The sequence below is a fragment of the Haemorhous mexicanus genome, chromosome 17, assembly GCF_027477595.1.
Source record: "Haemorhous mexicanus isolate bHaeMex1 chromosome 17, bHaeMex1.pri, whole genome shotgun sequence".
Classification (NCBI taxonomy): Eukaryota; Metazoa; Chordata; class Aves; order Passeriformes; family Fringillidae; genus Haemorhous; species Haemorhous mexicanus.
The window spans coordinates 2,474,662-2,489,821 of NC_082357.1; the positions used below are offsets into that span (position 1 = coordinate 2,474,662).

Below are 15,160 nucleotides of genomic sequence, written 5' to 3' on the forward strand. Positions count from 1 at the left end.
CCCTGTTTTGTCTCTAAAAAGGAGATGTAGCCCTTGGTTTGAATCAAGGAGCAGTGGCTGTTCAGACAGGAATGCCATGCTAGATTCCCTGTGTCTGCTTTACACCATGCAAATGGTTTATAAGAATCCTTTCTCCTGCTCAGTGGGGCTCTGAGCAGCCCTGGTATTTGTTTATATTATCCTTAAATTGCCAGATTAAGATGCTGGGACTGGGTTTGGTTAACTCTTTGGGTGCTGTGCTTCACAGGACAACCTCCAGCTCTTTAAGCTACAGGAAGCCTTGCTGTACACAGAGGACTGAAAAATTCCTGCTGCTTGGGGGACCATTTGAGAAGTTTTATTAACATCACCTAACATTTCATTTTTATTCAGATGCAGAAGAGGAAAAGAATAGTGACAGTTTAGAGGGTGCTGAGACAGTCAAGAAGTCACCTTCTCTGTCCTACAGCACTGGTGATACATCCTGTTAGGAACATTGTGGCCAGCAGGACCAGGGCAGTGACTGTCCCCCTGGGCATTGCTGAGGCACCTCCAGTCCTGGGGGCAGTCCTGGTCCCCTCCCAGCAAGAAAGACATTGAGGGGCTGGAGCATGTTCACAGAGAACAGAGCTCCTCACCAGGAGCAGCTGAACGAGCTGGGGAGAAAAGGAGGCTCAGTGGGAACCTTCTGGTTCTGCATAACTTCCTGACAGGAGGGGCCAACCAGGTGGGGGTCAGGTTCTGCTCCCAAGGAACAGGGACAGGATGAAAGGAATTAGCTTCAAATTGTGCCAAGACAGGTTCAGATCAGATATTGGGAAAAATTTGTCACTGAAAGAGTGATCAGGCACTGGCACAGCTGCCTGGGGCAGTGGTGAAGTCACCATCCCTGGAGAGATTCAAAAGCCATGTGGATGTGGCACTTGGGACATGGGGTAGGGCTGCATTAGTGGCTGAACTTGAGGATCTTTTCCAACCCAAATGATTCTGTGATTGTAACACAGACTGATGCAATTAAAGCCTTTGGTGATTTGTGCTGCGAGCAGCACAGCAGGTGAGTGTGGTATCCTGCAAGCTGCACACCTGATAAAGTGCCTAAAAATAGCAGTGTTTATACAATGAGCTGAGGCTGGATGCTGCTTTGTAACCTTTGCTGCACTGAGAAGCAGAGCGTGCTTGGAGCTGCCCATTAACTGCCTGACACATCTTTAACCTCCCCATCCTGTGAATCCTCAGGAATCCCAGCAGCCCTTCAGGTGCTCATTTTTTGCCACAAGGGATTTGTGACTAAAATGTCAAATAAGATGTCTGTCACTGGAGTGCACACCTACCCTCTGTCCCTGTGCCCATCAAACATGGGGAGAGGTGGTGATGCCAGAAGGAGCCACAGCAGCAGCATCAGGAGGTTGCTTTGGCCCAAATCTCACATCTTCTATTGCTGCTTTGTCTGAGCCACTGGATCCTCACCTCTGGAACTCAGCTTTTCCTTTTATTTTGCAAATGCCTGCAGGGAATGCTGGTGTGTGAGGATGATATTCCTGGCTAACAGAGCAGATCCTGGTGGGAGAAGGTGGATGTATGGCATCGTGTTGATGAACACAAACCGAAGTGCTGATAGGAACACAGGCAAGTTGCTCTAAAGCTGGAGTCTGGGTGATGATTCCATGTCTGAAAAGGCAACAGAGGCTCTTTGGTAAATAGTTTCCTGTAAGAAATGCTGCTTTGTGCAGAAAATTGATCTACTGGATTTAATTTTTTTTTTTTCTGGGATCTTATTTCCAGCTGCCTGACTTTACCTTGTGTTAAGTTCCTGGGGTTTTGGGGGGTGGGGGGGTGGGTTGTTCATTTTTCACTACAAGTTAAACTTTGTGTGCTGAAAAGCCATTGGTGATAAACAGCGTGGCTTCCTCTCCTGCCCTGCCCAGGCTCATCAGCCGTGAAGTCAAACCTATATTCTCCAGGGCAGAAGATGGAAAATATTTATGGGGAGTGAAATGCAGTTTGAAAGGACATTCCAGAGACCTCGTGCTTCCAAACTTGGACAGAATCCCTCTCACGTCTGGCGTGGGACGTTGAAACCGGACTGGCCATGAAGTGGATCAGGGGGCCAGACTGAGAACAGTTTTCTCTTGTCCAGACTTCCTGCTGAGACCATCAAGAGTGTCTTGGGTAGGCTCCAGGTCTGTGATTTATGGACAAACCACAAGCCGGGAATCTGCACTCTAAGCTCCTTGAGCAGCAACTGTTTAAAACATTATGGGTAGAAATGGCCACTGTTTCCAAGAGAAGAAAACTTGGGAGCCATTAATAATGTTTAGCACTTCTGCAGTTATTAATTAATCCTCCTGCTCTTGTTGTGAAGTGAGTCAGAATTATTCTTACTGTACAAATAAGGTCTGCAAGGAGCTTAAAGAGATCTCCTTAAGAGATACAGTCAATCTGCATTAAGGACACAGCACAGGACTCCAGAATCCCAGCACTAAATGAAACAGACCGCTCCAGGATCCAGAGGCATGAAAAATATGGATTTGGATGAGGCAGTAAACACAAAATTACAGCACCTTCAAGAGGCTCTGCCCAACCCTGCTCAGTTGAAAGTTCTTCCCAGGGCAGTTCTAGGTCTGCCCAAACCTTACCCATTAGAAATCATGTTGCTTCCCAGTAACTCCTGGGTTCAAAAATTCCTGACATTTCAGAGAATCTATGGAAGCTTGGCTGCTTATTGGAATTATCCTGTACCAAGTCCTTTCCAGCTGGTTTTCTCCCCTATTTTTTGGGAAGAAAAGGATGCTAAAATCTGTCTTGGTCTCCACGCAGAACTGCTCACCTACTGATGCTTCTGGAGTGAGTAAAACATGGGAATTCCTCTTCTTTCATCAGCAGGAAGGAAAAAAAAAGGTCATTTGTTCTCCCTCTGTTCTCAGAATCATCTTTTGTTCTTTTGTTACCTCCCTCTTTACACTTCACCTGCATCTTCCCATGGCTGATGCTGTAGTTGAATGCAGCCCAGGCCAGGGGAGGATTTTCTCTGCCTGGACACTCATTCTCCCAGGATAAACAGTGTTCCTTGGTGCTGGAGCTCCTTCTAGCAAGAATTTAATCTATAATAACAAAATCCTTCCCATCACATCCCTCCTGGCACTGGTTTGACATGCAAACAAGTGGGAATAAGTAAAGTCTGCCATTAAGTCCTGGCTGAAATGGAAGAGCTGGCAGGAGCACAGGGACCAAAAGCTTCAGTAAGTACCCAAATTCGCAAAGACTCCTGATGGTCTCATTGTTAAATCTATTTACAGCAGCAGGAAAGATGAAAAATTAGGGAAAGAAGCAGTTTCCTCATCTTTTTAAATCCACATGGCAAAAGGTATTGTAATGAGTTGTCCATTAAACACCCATCCAGTGTTATTCCAAATGTCACAACAGGATCTGCAGGGGATTTGGGTCAGTTAATCCAGAAGCAGACTGAGGAGCCAAGCAGAGCTTGTTCTCCTTCTGCAGCCCAAGTAAACGAGGCCTAACTGGGGTTAAAACCCAGTCCAGAACTAGATCAATAAACCAGTCCTTCATGGAACTGTGCCACATTAAATCCTTTGAAACCCAGGAAGTCAGAGCTGTGGCAGGAGGCAGGGGAGATTCAGCTGCAGTTTTGTTTCTCAACCCCTGGACCTGTTCTGTCCCAAGTAGTTTAACAGGTATTTTATAAAACAAGTGTTCAAAGTTATCTTGCAGCATGCTTCAGGAAATCAAAGGACAGGGATTAGGGTTTTTAGATGGGAACTGTATTTTTAATGTGTTTAGAGACTCTTTAATGCCCAGTGCCCTGGCTGAATGATGGTGATTCTTCTTGGAAATAATAATTCATTTCACTGCCCAGGAGAACGAGATGGATTTTGGTTTATACCACTCAAACTCGTGCCATGTGAGTTACTGAATGGAAACAGGCTTGTTTTCCTGGCAGGCTTACAGGAGGAGATGGATATAGTGGCCTGTACCATCCCAAAATTCACACTTGAGAGGAAAACAAGCCAAGCTGCTCTTGAGGAAAATGCTGCATTTTTCTTTGTTTGGCCCTTTCAAGTCTCTGTGCTGAGTTTGCACTGAGCTGTCATCCAGAAGGGAGATTAACACCACAAATTGATGCAAACCTAAACCTGCCCCAGTGGCTGCTTCTCTGATCACTGCTGACCTGGATTGAATCAATTTGTAGGAAAAGCTTTAAAAAGTTTATCTGAAGATGCCAAAAAGCCACCATGTTACAAGTCTTAACAGAAAGCAGGGGATCTGCTCTTAAACTGAGCAGAAAGTGAAGCAGAAATTTTGAGCAATGCCGACTGCAGCACACTGGGGATGAATATGCACATGCTGCATAATATGTAATTTCTGTGTGCTCATAGATATGTAGATAACAATATTTACTATAAACCCCATTGCACAGCCAATCCTAGCAGTTATTTTGAAAACCTTTTCATGTCAGCAGTGATGTTCACAAGTCCCATAATGGTTGTTTTCTGCAGAGACAACCCAAAGCCCCAGGGTGACAGTAAATATCCTGCCTCTCACAGTGTGTCCCAAGTGCTGTAATTCAGGGGTGTGTACATGTTTAATTAAACCAAAATTTTCATTCTGGAGCCTAAAACACTGGAGCCCTGAGCCCTCTCTGATACAGAGCAGTTCCCTGGGCAGGGGCGGGGTGGGGAAGAAAAGTGAATTATTAAAAAATTGGGAGTGCAAGTCAGATCAGCAGCCTGGCTTCTCCTTGCTGCAGCTCTCACTGTTGCTGCATCCTCCAGCTGATGATGGGTACAAATTGTGACCAGAGAACCATGCCCTTGGTGCCTTTAGGAATGGCCTTGAAATATCCTGTGAAATAGATGCCCATTTGGTAGCCAGGATGGACCATTAAGTGCCAGTGCTTTTGGATGTATCTTCACTGAGAATACCACAATTCACTTGGCTTTTGAGTGCTTCTGAGTTCAGATAAGGGCATTGTGCAACGAGATGTTCTTGTGCCTTGGTAGAACTGGAGTATTTTCAGTCTGTTTGTGCAATGGGCACTTGCAAGTTCTTGCAGGATTTTCTTCTGAGGGCTCCTAATTCAGAGCAGCAACTTGAGCAAGAACCTGAATAAACCAGCGGAAGTGTTGAAAGACACAAACCAAAGGATTTCTTCTCATCAGTTTTGCATTGACAGGGGCATGGTGCATCTCCAGGGGAGGTTCACTGCAGAAAATACACCCCTCAGTTCTGCCAAAATAACCATTCTTTGCTTAAAATTCAAGGGTTTCCAGCTAAAATGGTTTGGACAGATTAAAAATTAAATTGTTTTGCTGGAAGTGAAAACTCACAGTGCCTCAAGAGCTTATTTCATTCTACAAGTTGCAGTTGATTCTCTTCTCTTAAGGTTTCCAAACAGGCAGTGCCATAACAGCCTCAGGTTCTTTTGGTGATGTCAAATTATGGAGTGAGATGTAATTACGGGACAATGTTATGTGTAAAGGAGACATCACATAGTCCACCATTAGAACTGATTTACAGTTATTAGTGAAGGGCCTGTCTTGATGTTTTCAAAGCTCCAGCGTGTTCTGTGTACCAGTAAACCTCCCTCCTCTGCCTCCTGGCCTGTTAGGATGTGCTGCTCAAGAACAATTTTCATTCTTGCCACAACCAGACCGAGCACTGAGAAAGAAGTTCTGATTTCAATATTGAAATTGTAATTTCTAACACACATTCAAAATGCAGATAAAGCATATGAACCCTCCCACCCCATCTCAGGTGATTTTTACACCTGCAAACTTCTGGCCACAATTAGCTAATGATTTGGAGGAAATTATTGCTTAACCTGACTCCAAGGTGATACTCATTGAGGATCCTGAGCCAGAGCTAAATGTAGTGAGTAGAGCACTTGTTTTCCTGCTCAACCCCAGGCAGAAAAAAGTACAAAAAAGAAGCAGCAATGCTCTTTTGACAGAAAAGCTTGAATTATGCCACTGCTCACCGTGAAATTTCAGTGTTTCCATCAATTTCCACATGAGCAGCACAGCATTGATTACAACTCCAAAACATTACAATTGTAATGGGCTTCAGCTGCAGCTCCACAGCCGGCACAAGTGTGCCTGAGGTTTTAAGGTGGAGACGAGTGATTTTAAATGGTAGTTCCGTGCTCACGAGCAAGTGGTGTGCATTTCTCTCCCTACTTAAAATTTGTATTTATATTTTTATAAATAGATTGCTTGATTTCTATATACTGGAACTCCTTCAAAATACAAACGAGCCGTGCTGTACCATATGCTCTCCTGTTTCGGTTGTGTTCTGGCCATTCGCCTCAGTGACAGGCGGTGCCAAGGACTTCCCTCCATGTTCTTACTTTACATCCCCGCCGGGTTCGCTGGGGCCGTGAGGCGGGACGTGGTGGCCGCGGCCCGCCCGCTTCGTGCTAGGTTCTCCTCAGCCGACACCGCCGCCCCGTCGGAGAGAGGCTGGGGCTGTTCTCCGGGACCGACGAGAGGCAGCACCCCGGCCTCCTCGGCTCCGCCGACGGGACGGGAGGAGCTCCCCGGCCCCGTGAGGTGAATGGGGTGGGGGGGGGGGGGTGGGCGGGAACGAGCGCCATCACAACCGGATGGCGGGAAGGCGGTGCGCATGCGCCGGTAGCGTGAGGGCCTTGTCAAAGTCTCGCCGGCCGGGCCTGCGCATGCGCACCGCGCCCACAGCGAGCCGAGCAACACGGCTGGAGCCCCGCGCATGCGCTCCGGCCGCCCACCGGGGCTCCCCGCCGTGGCGCGGGGCTCGGGCAGGGCCGCCAGCCCGGGGCGCGGACAGGTGGGTGGGTGGCCGGGCCGCGGCGGCGGGCCCTGCCCAGGCTGGGGCGGGCGGGCGGGAGGGAAGCGCTCCCAACGGCGGCGGGCGGGAGTGACGTCATGACACCCGCGCTTTCAGCGCGACGCGGCGCCACCTGGTGGCGGGGAAGGGGTGGCGTTGGACCCGGCGCTGGCCTCAGCACAGGCGTTACGTCACCGATGTGGCGTCGGCGGGTGACGTCACCGATGACGTCATTCGCGGGGCGCACGGGGCGGTCCCTGTGGGGCTGAGGGGAGCTCAGGCCGCGGCCCTCGGGCCCCGCGTGGGCCCGGCTGGAGCTCAGCCCCGGGGCAGCAAATTGGGCACAAACGGTGCTGGAGGATGAAGCTCCATCATCTCGGTGCTGGCATCAAGGGCAGAAATTGGGGCACAAAGCAGAGGCAGAGCTGCTCAGAGTAAGCTTAGAGTGAGGGCGCCAGCGGTCCCAGCAACTCTTCCACTGACAGCCGGCAGGATTCGCTGGAAACGTTTAACGGGCCCAGCTTCAAAGCAAACTTCTTTCTCGCGGGGTTACCGGGGAAAGCAATCCTGATGCATTTGTTGGTGCTTCGTGAAGCAACCTGGAATTTTATCTGTTGTTTCCAGGCTCAGGGGCACACGGAGCAGCGCATTCAGGAGGGTGAAGAGGGAGTCTGGACAAGAACTTGGAGCCACAGCACAAGGAGGGGATGGCTCACCACAGGGCAGGGTTAGATGGGATTTTGAGGAGAAATTGGTGCCTGGGAGGATGGGGAGGCCCTGGCACAGGGTGCCCAGAGCAGCTGTGGCTGCCCCTGGATCCCTGGAAGTGTCCAAGGCCAGGCTGGGCAGGGCTTGGAGCAGCCTGGGACAGTGGAAGGTGTCCCTGCCATGGCTGGGGGTGAGGATGGGATCAGCCTTAAGGTGATTTCCAGCCCCACCATTCCATGATTCTGTGACGTGGGCCTGCCTTGAAGGGAGGCAGTGTCAGCTGCTTTACTGACAACTTTTGGTCCTTGAACCTGCAGACACACAGGTGTTTATTTTAACCATGCAGATTTTAGATAAAGCCAAAATTACAGCTGGCAAAACCAGTAAAGCCTAAAGACAGTGATGTTGGCTGTTGCTCAATGTTGACTCTGCATGAACTCTCAAAAATCACAAACTGGGTTTTATCTACAAAAATAGGCCCTTATGTGCTTGTCTTTTTTATCTGTTCAAAATACTCTTCTCCCTGTCCTGGTCCCTTCTCTGCCTTTTGATTTTGGTGCTTGGATGAGAACAGTTATCTGGACACCAGTAAAAGTGTGTGAGAGGCAAACTGGAAGCAGAAAGAATTGTTACCATAAGGTTTACATTTGGAAGAAAATTGACCTGAAGTTCTTTTGACTTTGCTTTTCCCCCTGGGTCAATTGCATGCAGACTGTTGAGGGGTTCAGTGTAGCTGAACTGTTGTGAGCTGTTGTGTGTGATTTTAGCTGAGAAGAGACCAAGTTATTCATTGCTATGAATTAATGAAGTGTTGGTGTGAATGATGCATAATCAGGTCACCTGAAGAAATCCATGATTAGTTTGGTCACCTTTTCAAAGAGAGTGTCCTCCTGTTTTAGAGAAATCAAGATACTTTGTTAAATTTCCCCTAATATTTGACTTCAACATAATCACAAATCAGAAGATTTGATTTTTGGGAAAAAATCTGTAGTCCTGCCTTTGTTTTAAGTGAATGTGCACTTCAGAATAACACTGCCTTCTTGGAAAGGAATGGCTTGAATGTTTAACATGGGAGTGTTCTTACTTCTCTTTACTTTCACTTTTTCATTAATTATTCAGTTCATCCTCTTGCCCCAAATATCACTGCTCCATTCTTGATCTACAAAATAGCAGCACTGGTTGACATGGTCTCAGTTATCCCTGTTGGAGTGGAATCAGGCACCTGGGACAAGGTCACACAGGTTTGGCAGAATGATGGGCTGTCCAGTGGTTCCCTTTCCTGGCAGCTTGATCCTGGTGGTTGGGATCTCTCCCTGCTCACTTCCCAAGGTAAAGAACAGAAGAACAGGACAGGCAGAGAGTTAATCTCTGTGGGGTGGCACTAGAAACATAAGTGCTCAGTGGCAGCTGTTTACAGCTGCATTTGGAAACTTATCTAGCTGCATTTGAATAATTTTAAATACCTTGTATTGATTTTGTTGGATTTTAATTAATCATTTGGTCTCTTGATACTCCTTTAGTGGTTTATCGAAGAATTACCCCTCTGATGACACAGAGAGCTCTCTTTATTAGCTGAATGTAGGTCTGGGTTTTCATAAACTGTGTTGATTTGGTTTAATTTTATTATCCCTCTTTATTCATCAATTCCCATGTAAGCCCTTTCTTTATCAGCCTGGTGTTGAGCTCAGTCTGTAAGATGGGTGCTTACTTCCCTAATTGTCCTTTTTGAAAAATCACAGTGACTTCTGCTTGCAAATGGTCTGATTCTGTTGACAGAAACACTTCCAGCAGCTGCATTTCAGTGTGCTTTGGATTGCTCCTAAAATAGGCTGCTTTCAGCACCATCGGGGGTGGATATTGTGGAAACTTTCAGTATTTGCAGGATTTACAGTTCCACAGGTTGATGTAGTGGCCTTGGTAGGTTCTTCTTCTTGGTTTTCATGTACACCAAAAAAGGTCTTTTTTGAAAGTCCTTACCTTTTTCTGACAAGGTGATTTTACCTCCTGGTTTTAATACATTGCATTGTTTATATTCAGAATCCAGTTCCATCACCATGATATTATTTTACATCTTTGTTTTTATTATCACTCTGATTACTTTTCCTTCTCTGAAAACCAAGTGAGTTTTTATCAAGTATTTTTCTCTTTATTGATTTTTGGGTCCTCTACCAAAGTGTTTTTATTCAGTCCTTGAAATCAATTGTATTATTCTCTTTAAGTTAATAACTTGTTTTCAGTCAAACCAATTTGATTTTTGCATCCCCAGCTGCTTTTCTTTGTGATTTATGTGCTGCAGTGTTTGCATACAACCAGGAGCATTTGCAGCTGAGTGACCGTTAGTTTTTATTTTTCTCTTCACTTCCCCTTTATCCTTCCAGAGGAGATATAAAGTGAATTTTCTCTTCTGGGGACGTGCTGGTAGAGGGGCACTTTGTTGTGTAAGTATTGATTTTAAATTCTGTCTAGAGTGTGATAGATTTTTTAGGGACTGTGAAATGCTTTGAAATGCTTTGCCATATGAGCAGGGTGCTGGCAGGGGGAAGTGTAGCCCTGAACAGGAGTGTGAGGACTGAAGGGATATCAGATATGGAAGTGGGTGATGCCAGATGGACACTGATGCTGATCCCTGCTAAGATTACTCCTTGCAATCTCAGGACGGTTTTCCTACCTAGCATTCCTTTGTTTATAGAGACTTGAATTAATTTCTCATTTCCTATTTTCCACATTTGGTTTTGTTACCTTTTTCTGTCACAGGGAAACTGGCAGAGACCAGGACAAGAGAGTTGTACCTCTCTGGATTCATGTTTTGCTCTTCCATCTGTTCTCTCCTCACAGAACAAGCCCTGTTGTCCTCAGTGTTAAATTTCTTGCACTTTTGCAACCTCAGAGACCCTGCACTGTACAGATGCAGTGTCCTGTCTTTATAAAGTAGATAAAGGTGTTGGTTAGTGCAGAGAACAGGCTCTAGTGAAGAATCCATAAAAGGCTGGAGGATAATGTGCTTTTTCAGAAGTCACACCATTGACATGTAGGTTCTTCTCCATTAGGAACCAGTAGGAAGATTTTTTGTTACAAGATTTTGGTCTGGAGGAATCCCTAGAGACCTCCTTCCAATGTGGCTGCCCGAAAAAACACTGTAGAAATTCTTCCCTCTTGCAGTGTTTGGTCTGACTTGACTGGAAGTTTTATCACTAACCCTCAGATCTTTGGCTGCAGTTTCCACAAAAGGAGAAGAAGGTGGTGAAAGCTCCAGTGCCAGCCCAAGTGGTGCATCCCCTCATCCTGCTGCTGCCAGCACACTGTAATTAGTGGCAGGGCCATCCAGGCCCTGGCAATTAGCTGATTTCTGAAGACAGGTGAAGCTGGAGGGAGGGGTGGGGTAGAAAGGTGCCTTCCTTTGGACTCACTCCAGCAGGTCCATGTTCTTCCTGTGCTGGGGATTCCAGACAATAATTCAAGTTTTGGTTTTGCCTCGCTTTCTAATGCTAATTAATCCCATTTCCCGTTAGCATTTCTTGTGAAATACAGGAGAGTGCTTCCAAGGCGCTTTCCTGGTTTTGGAAGTATAAAGTGAATTTTTCTTTCAAGATGAGGAATTGAGGAGGAGATGTGCTGAGACACCACTGTGGTGCTCAGGAGGGGAGAAGGGATCTGCTGTGTGCAAGCTGTGGAGGCCTGCCCAGCACTGATGGGCTGTTGTAGCCACGGTGATGACATGTTCTTGGAGACTGAAATGGCAGGAGAATTGTTCCTGGAACAGACAGAGAGTGTAAAGCAGCAAGAGAGCAGGCCCAAGTTTGAGAGCATGTCAAGTTGGACTGCTGGTGGAAAAATGTTTTCAGGGGTTAAAAGAGAGGCTGTTCTGAAAAGTGGGAGGGTAACAGATGTTTTAGCTGTTTGGGGTTTTTTAAGAGTTTTTTGATTTAACTAAGTAATTACAAGGCAGTAAATTTAAGGTATGTAGTAGGTGTGTAGTTTTAAATCATAGAATTACAGAATAATTTGAGTTGGAAGGGACTTGAAAGATCATCCAGTTCCATCCCCCTGCTCTGGACAGGGACACCTTCCACTATTCCAGACTGCTCCAAGTCCTGTCCACCCTGGCCTGGAACACTTCCAGGGATGGGACAACCTGTGCCACGGCCTCACCATCCTCACAGGGAAGATTTTCTTCCCCGTATCCCATCTAATCCTCCTCCCTGGCAGTGGGGAGCCATTGCCCCTTGTCCTGTCACTCCAGGCCCTTGTCCAAAGTCCTTCTCCATCTTTTTTGTAGGCTCCCATCAGGTACCTATTGAAATGGTGCAAAGGATTATCAAGAGCAGTCATTTCAAAATACACTAAATCCATCCTTTTCCCTCCATTTTCCAGGTTCTATCTTTCATTCTTACTGGTCCTGCTTTGTGCCATTTTGCTGATCCATGTTTACTTGAAGGGCACAGCTGGGCTATAGATTTGGCATCTCAGTGAACAGGTAAGTGCTGCTGATTATTTTATTTGTGATTTGCTGAATCCTAAAATCTTCCAGAATTAATTGAATATTACACTGAAAGAAATTACTTTCAAAACCATTACTTCATGAGCTCAATAAACTGGTGCCAAAGCTGATTATTAGGGGCAGCAATAGCAGCAACTTCAGAAATACTGAGATGTTGAACAGAGTAGGAACCTGTGGGTCTGGAAAGCGAGGAGTAATACAAATAAATTCTTAGTTTTACATCATAGGTGTGTTTGATCTGATCTACCTGGGACACTGGACATTGATGGCAAATTCCAAAGTGCTGCTCTGTTTCAAAGTTTATTATCAGGAACTCACCATAAATAATCCAGCAGTACAGATGTGTCTGAGGTATTTAAAGCCATGTAGGATGTGAGATTTGGGACTTCTCCACATGCTGTCTCCTCCTTAGAAGAAAATAGTCAATTTACAGTTACAGCTACCCCAGTGTTCTGTCCAAAAAAAGTAAATTTATGAAGTGGCTACATAAAACCTTTGTTTCTCTGTAACAGAAAATTACTCCAAGATTCACAGCAAAATCCTCTGCGGGTCTGGGAGCCTGAGTTTGAAATAAATAATCCATTAACATCTGTAATTGCTTATAGGAAAGGCTGACCCATGGAAGTGTGTAACCAGCATTCCTCAGCCTCTCATGTCTGCAGCCAAGCCATTTGAGAAAACAATCCCCCATGTATTTTTCCTGCTTTTTGAGTCTTTCTGTGCCCAGAGCTTTGCTGGAGTAACTGGACCACAGCTGCTGCCATTCCAAGTGAAGCACTCTGGTTAAGGTTTGAAAGAAGTAGGTTTTGGGAGCAATAAAAACCCCTGTTAAAATAGCCAGAACCATCACGAACTCAGGACTAGGAAGAAGGGGACAATGAAAACATGTAAGAATAGAGCTCTGGTTTTAATGTTGCCTGGGAGTTGATGGCATTTCCATCTGGACACTGTACCCAGTGCTGTTCCAGGTAATCCCTGCCTAGTACTACTGTTCTTGCTGTCGCTGAAAAGATTAAGAAATTCATTTAGAAATACCATTTATTGAGTCTGTTTACCTCATATATGTGACAGCACTTTGGGAAGCATGATCAGTGCTGTGGTTTATTGAGTACTCGGGGGAAGAATTCAACAGGAGCAGGAGAGCTAATCCTAAGTGAGCAACAGTGGAAGTAAGAGGAGAGAAAAGGTGAACGTGTTTAATGGAATTGTTCTCTGACTTGTCCTAAAACCCCTTCTGAAATGCCAAAAACTCCATTTATTTGCTTTTCCAAATGAGGTTGGGCTCTCTTCTCTGAAACTGTAGTGTCTCAAAGCAGACTTCAACACTCCAGAATCACTGCAGGAGCTGAAGGATGGGGCTTTTTCCCTGCTGCATTTGCTGGTCCTGTGCTATATAAATATAAGTAGGAGTGTTGTATAACAGGACTGTCTGAATCCAGAGATCCAAGACAAAAACCTACCCCATATCAGATACCTGTTTTAAAATCTCTCCTCTCCTTTGCTGATGTGGCTTGGGCATGTCTGTAATATAGTTATAGGGACACTTTTTGGGGTCAATATGTGCTGTTTCTAATCTTAGTATTTCATGCAAATTCTCTTCTCCTTCAGCAATTTACACCTTGTCCCACAGTGCATCTGCCTGTACCATTGTGCATGACCACTTGTTTTTGTTTCTTTGTTTAAGGGCTTTCATAAGTGTCTCTCTGAAGCTCTGTAGCTTACCATGATGATCCTACACATGCTCTGCACAAACTGAGGTGCCTCACTTATGATCCAGAGTCTTCTGAAGAGCCAGCTTGTGAAAGCAGGTCCTTGGAGAGAAAACATGCCCTGCTGAATGTGAATTAAGTGTGGAAGAATGAGCTGTTGGAAGTGCCCACTCTGTCTGGTGACCCCATTGGAGTCGGGAGAATGGACATCTCTGAGGTGCTGGCAGGGCTGATGCAAATCTGAACTGATTCTGGTGCTTCCCCCTGCCCTCCAGTCCTCACAGTGTTCCTGGAAAGCCAATGGATGAACAGGACAATGATTTCAAAGAGTTGTGGGCGAATATTTTGAGTGGGGCAAAGAAAAAGGCTGGGGATGCTGAGGCAACAAAGAGGGTTCAGAACAAGCCAAAGAGCACCACAACACGAAGAAAATTAAGAAAAGGCAAAGCTGCTGCTAAGATCCAAACCCATCATCACTTACCAGCAGTGAAGGAGAAAAACTTCCTTCAAAATCTGGGTCCAAAGGAACAAATGTTGGTGCACAAAGAAGATGGTGATGCTTCAGCCTGTAGTGGTGAGACTGCACAGGGAGATGGAGCAAGAAGCCCCCTCCCTGCCAGCCAGCTGAGTACAGGCACCACTGAGTGTAGTCAGAGATCTCTGACAGGTAAGTGACCTGAAGCTGTTCAAACAGCAGATAGGCAAGGACTGGAAGGACTCTGTAGCTCAGTGAAGGTTTTGAGAAATCCATCCAGAGGGAACACAGTAGCACTGTTGGAAGGCTTGCACCTTACACAGGTTTAACCTAGCAGTGTGTTCTGTGCTGCAGGCATACATCCCTCAGTAAGGTGAAGCCTTGGTACACAGTGATTTGTTGGCCAGTGATTATTTACTGCTTTTTGCAGTATCAGAGCTGAGAAAAGTCCTCTCAGATCATCCAGAAGCAAGCTCAGAGTATATTGTGGTGCTTTTTCACTCAGTGCTTTGTTGTGTGGTGACATATTGTCACTGGATGTTGTCAAGGGCAAAAACATGAATGAGTTAAGAAAGGTGTTGGATTAATTCATAAAGGATTAGTCCTTCAGTGCTGTTACACGTGATGGCCAGAATGCAGTCACCAGTGATAGAAGCCCCTAAACTGATAAATTGGGTCAGTCAGGAATGGGACATTGTGTGGAGGGAATGCTGGGAGAGCGGGGCTGTGGGTCTGCCATCCATGTCCCTGCTGGAGACCCTGCCCTGCAAGGCTTCCTTAATATTCCTGCCTATAAAAGGGATACAGAGGTCTCTAAATGCCCCTGTAGCACAGAACCCCAGTGTTGTTACTGTGGCTGCACAAATTGTTCACTTCTCCAAGAATGGCTGTTGCAGGACTGAGCCTGGCCCATGCTGCTGTCAGGGAAGGGCCTCCCAGCAGCTCTCAGTGTGAGTCTAAAACTGCCTGGTA

General features: G+C 46.1%; 1 protein-coding gene and 1 long non-coding RNA gene across 10 annotated transcripts in view; one reads left to right on the plus strand and one right to left on the minus strand.

Annotated features, from left to right (window-relative positions):
• Nucleotides 1-321: 321 nt before the first annotated feature.
• On the minus strand, nt 322-6,484 carry LOC132335558 (uncharacterized). Of its 2 annotated transcripts, none has more exons than XR_009488688.1 (2): nt 6,344-6,484; nt 322-1,647 (listed from the first exon to the last, which is right to left on the minus strand). It is a non-coding gene; the product is annotated as an uncharacterized LOC132335558 (long non-coding RNA). The 2 variants fall into 2 exon arrangements; XR_009488689.1 differs by having other exon boundaries at nt 6,262-6,399.
• The window catches only part of SLX4 (SLX4 structure-specific endonuclease subunit), a 28,760-nt gene continuing 20,014 nt past the window's right edge, over nt 6,415-15,160 (plus strand). For 2 of the 8 annotated variants that reach the window (XM_059862225.1, XM_059862232.1), the window contains exons 1-3: nt 7,615-11,793; nt 11,878-11,980; nt 13,689-14,380. In XM_059862225.1, the coding sequence (XP_059718208.1) occupies nt 14,014-14,380 (367 nt within the window). In that variant the 5' untranslated portion in view covers nt 7,615-11,793; nt 11,878-11,980; nt 13,689-14,013. Of the gene's footprint in view, nt 6,546-6,681; nt 6,799-7,080; nt 7,233-7,422; nt 7,526-7,613; nt 11,794-11,877; nt 11,981-13,688; nt 14,381-15,160 lie in introns of those variants that run through there. The other 6 variants (XM_059862227.1, XM_059862228.1, XM_059862226.1 and 3 more) reach the window with 6 other exon arrangements.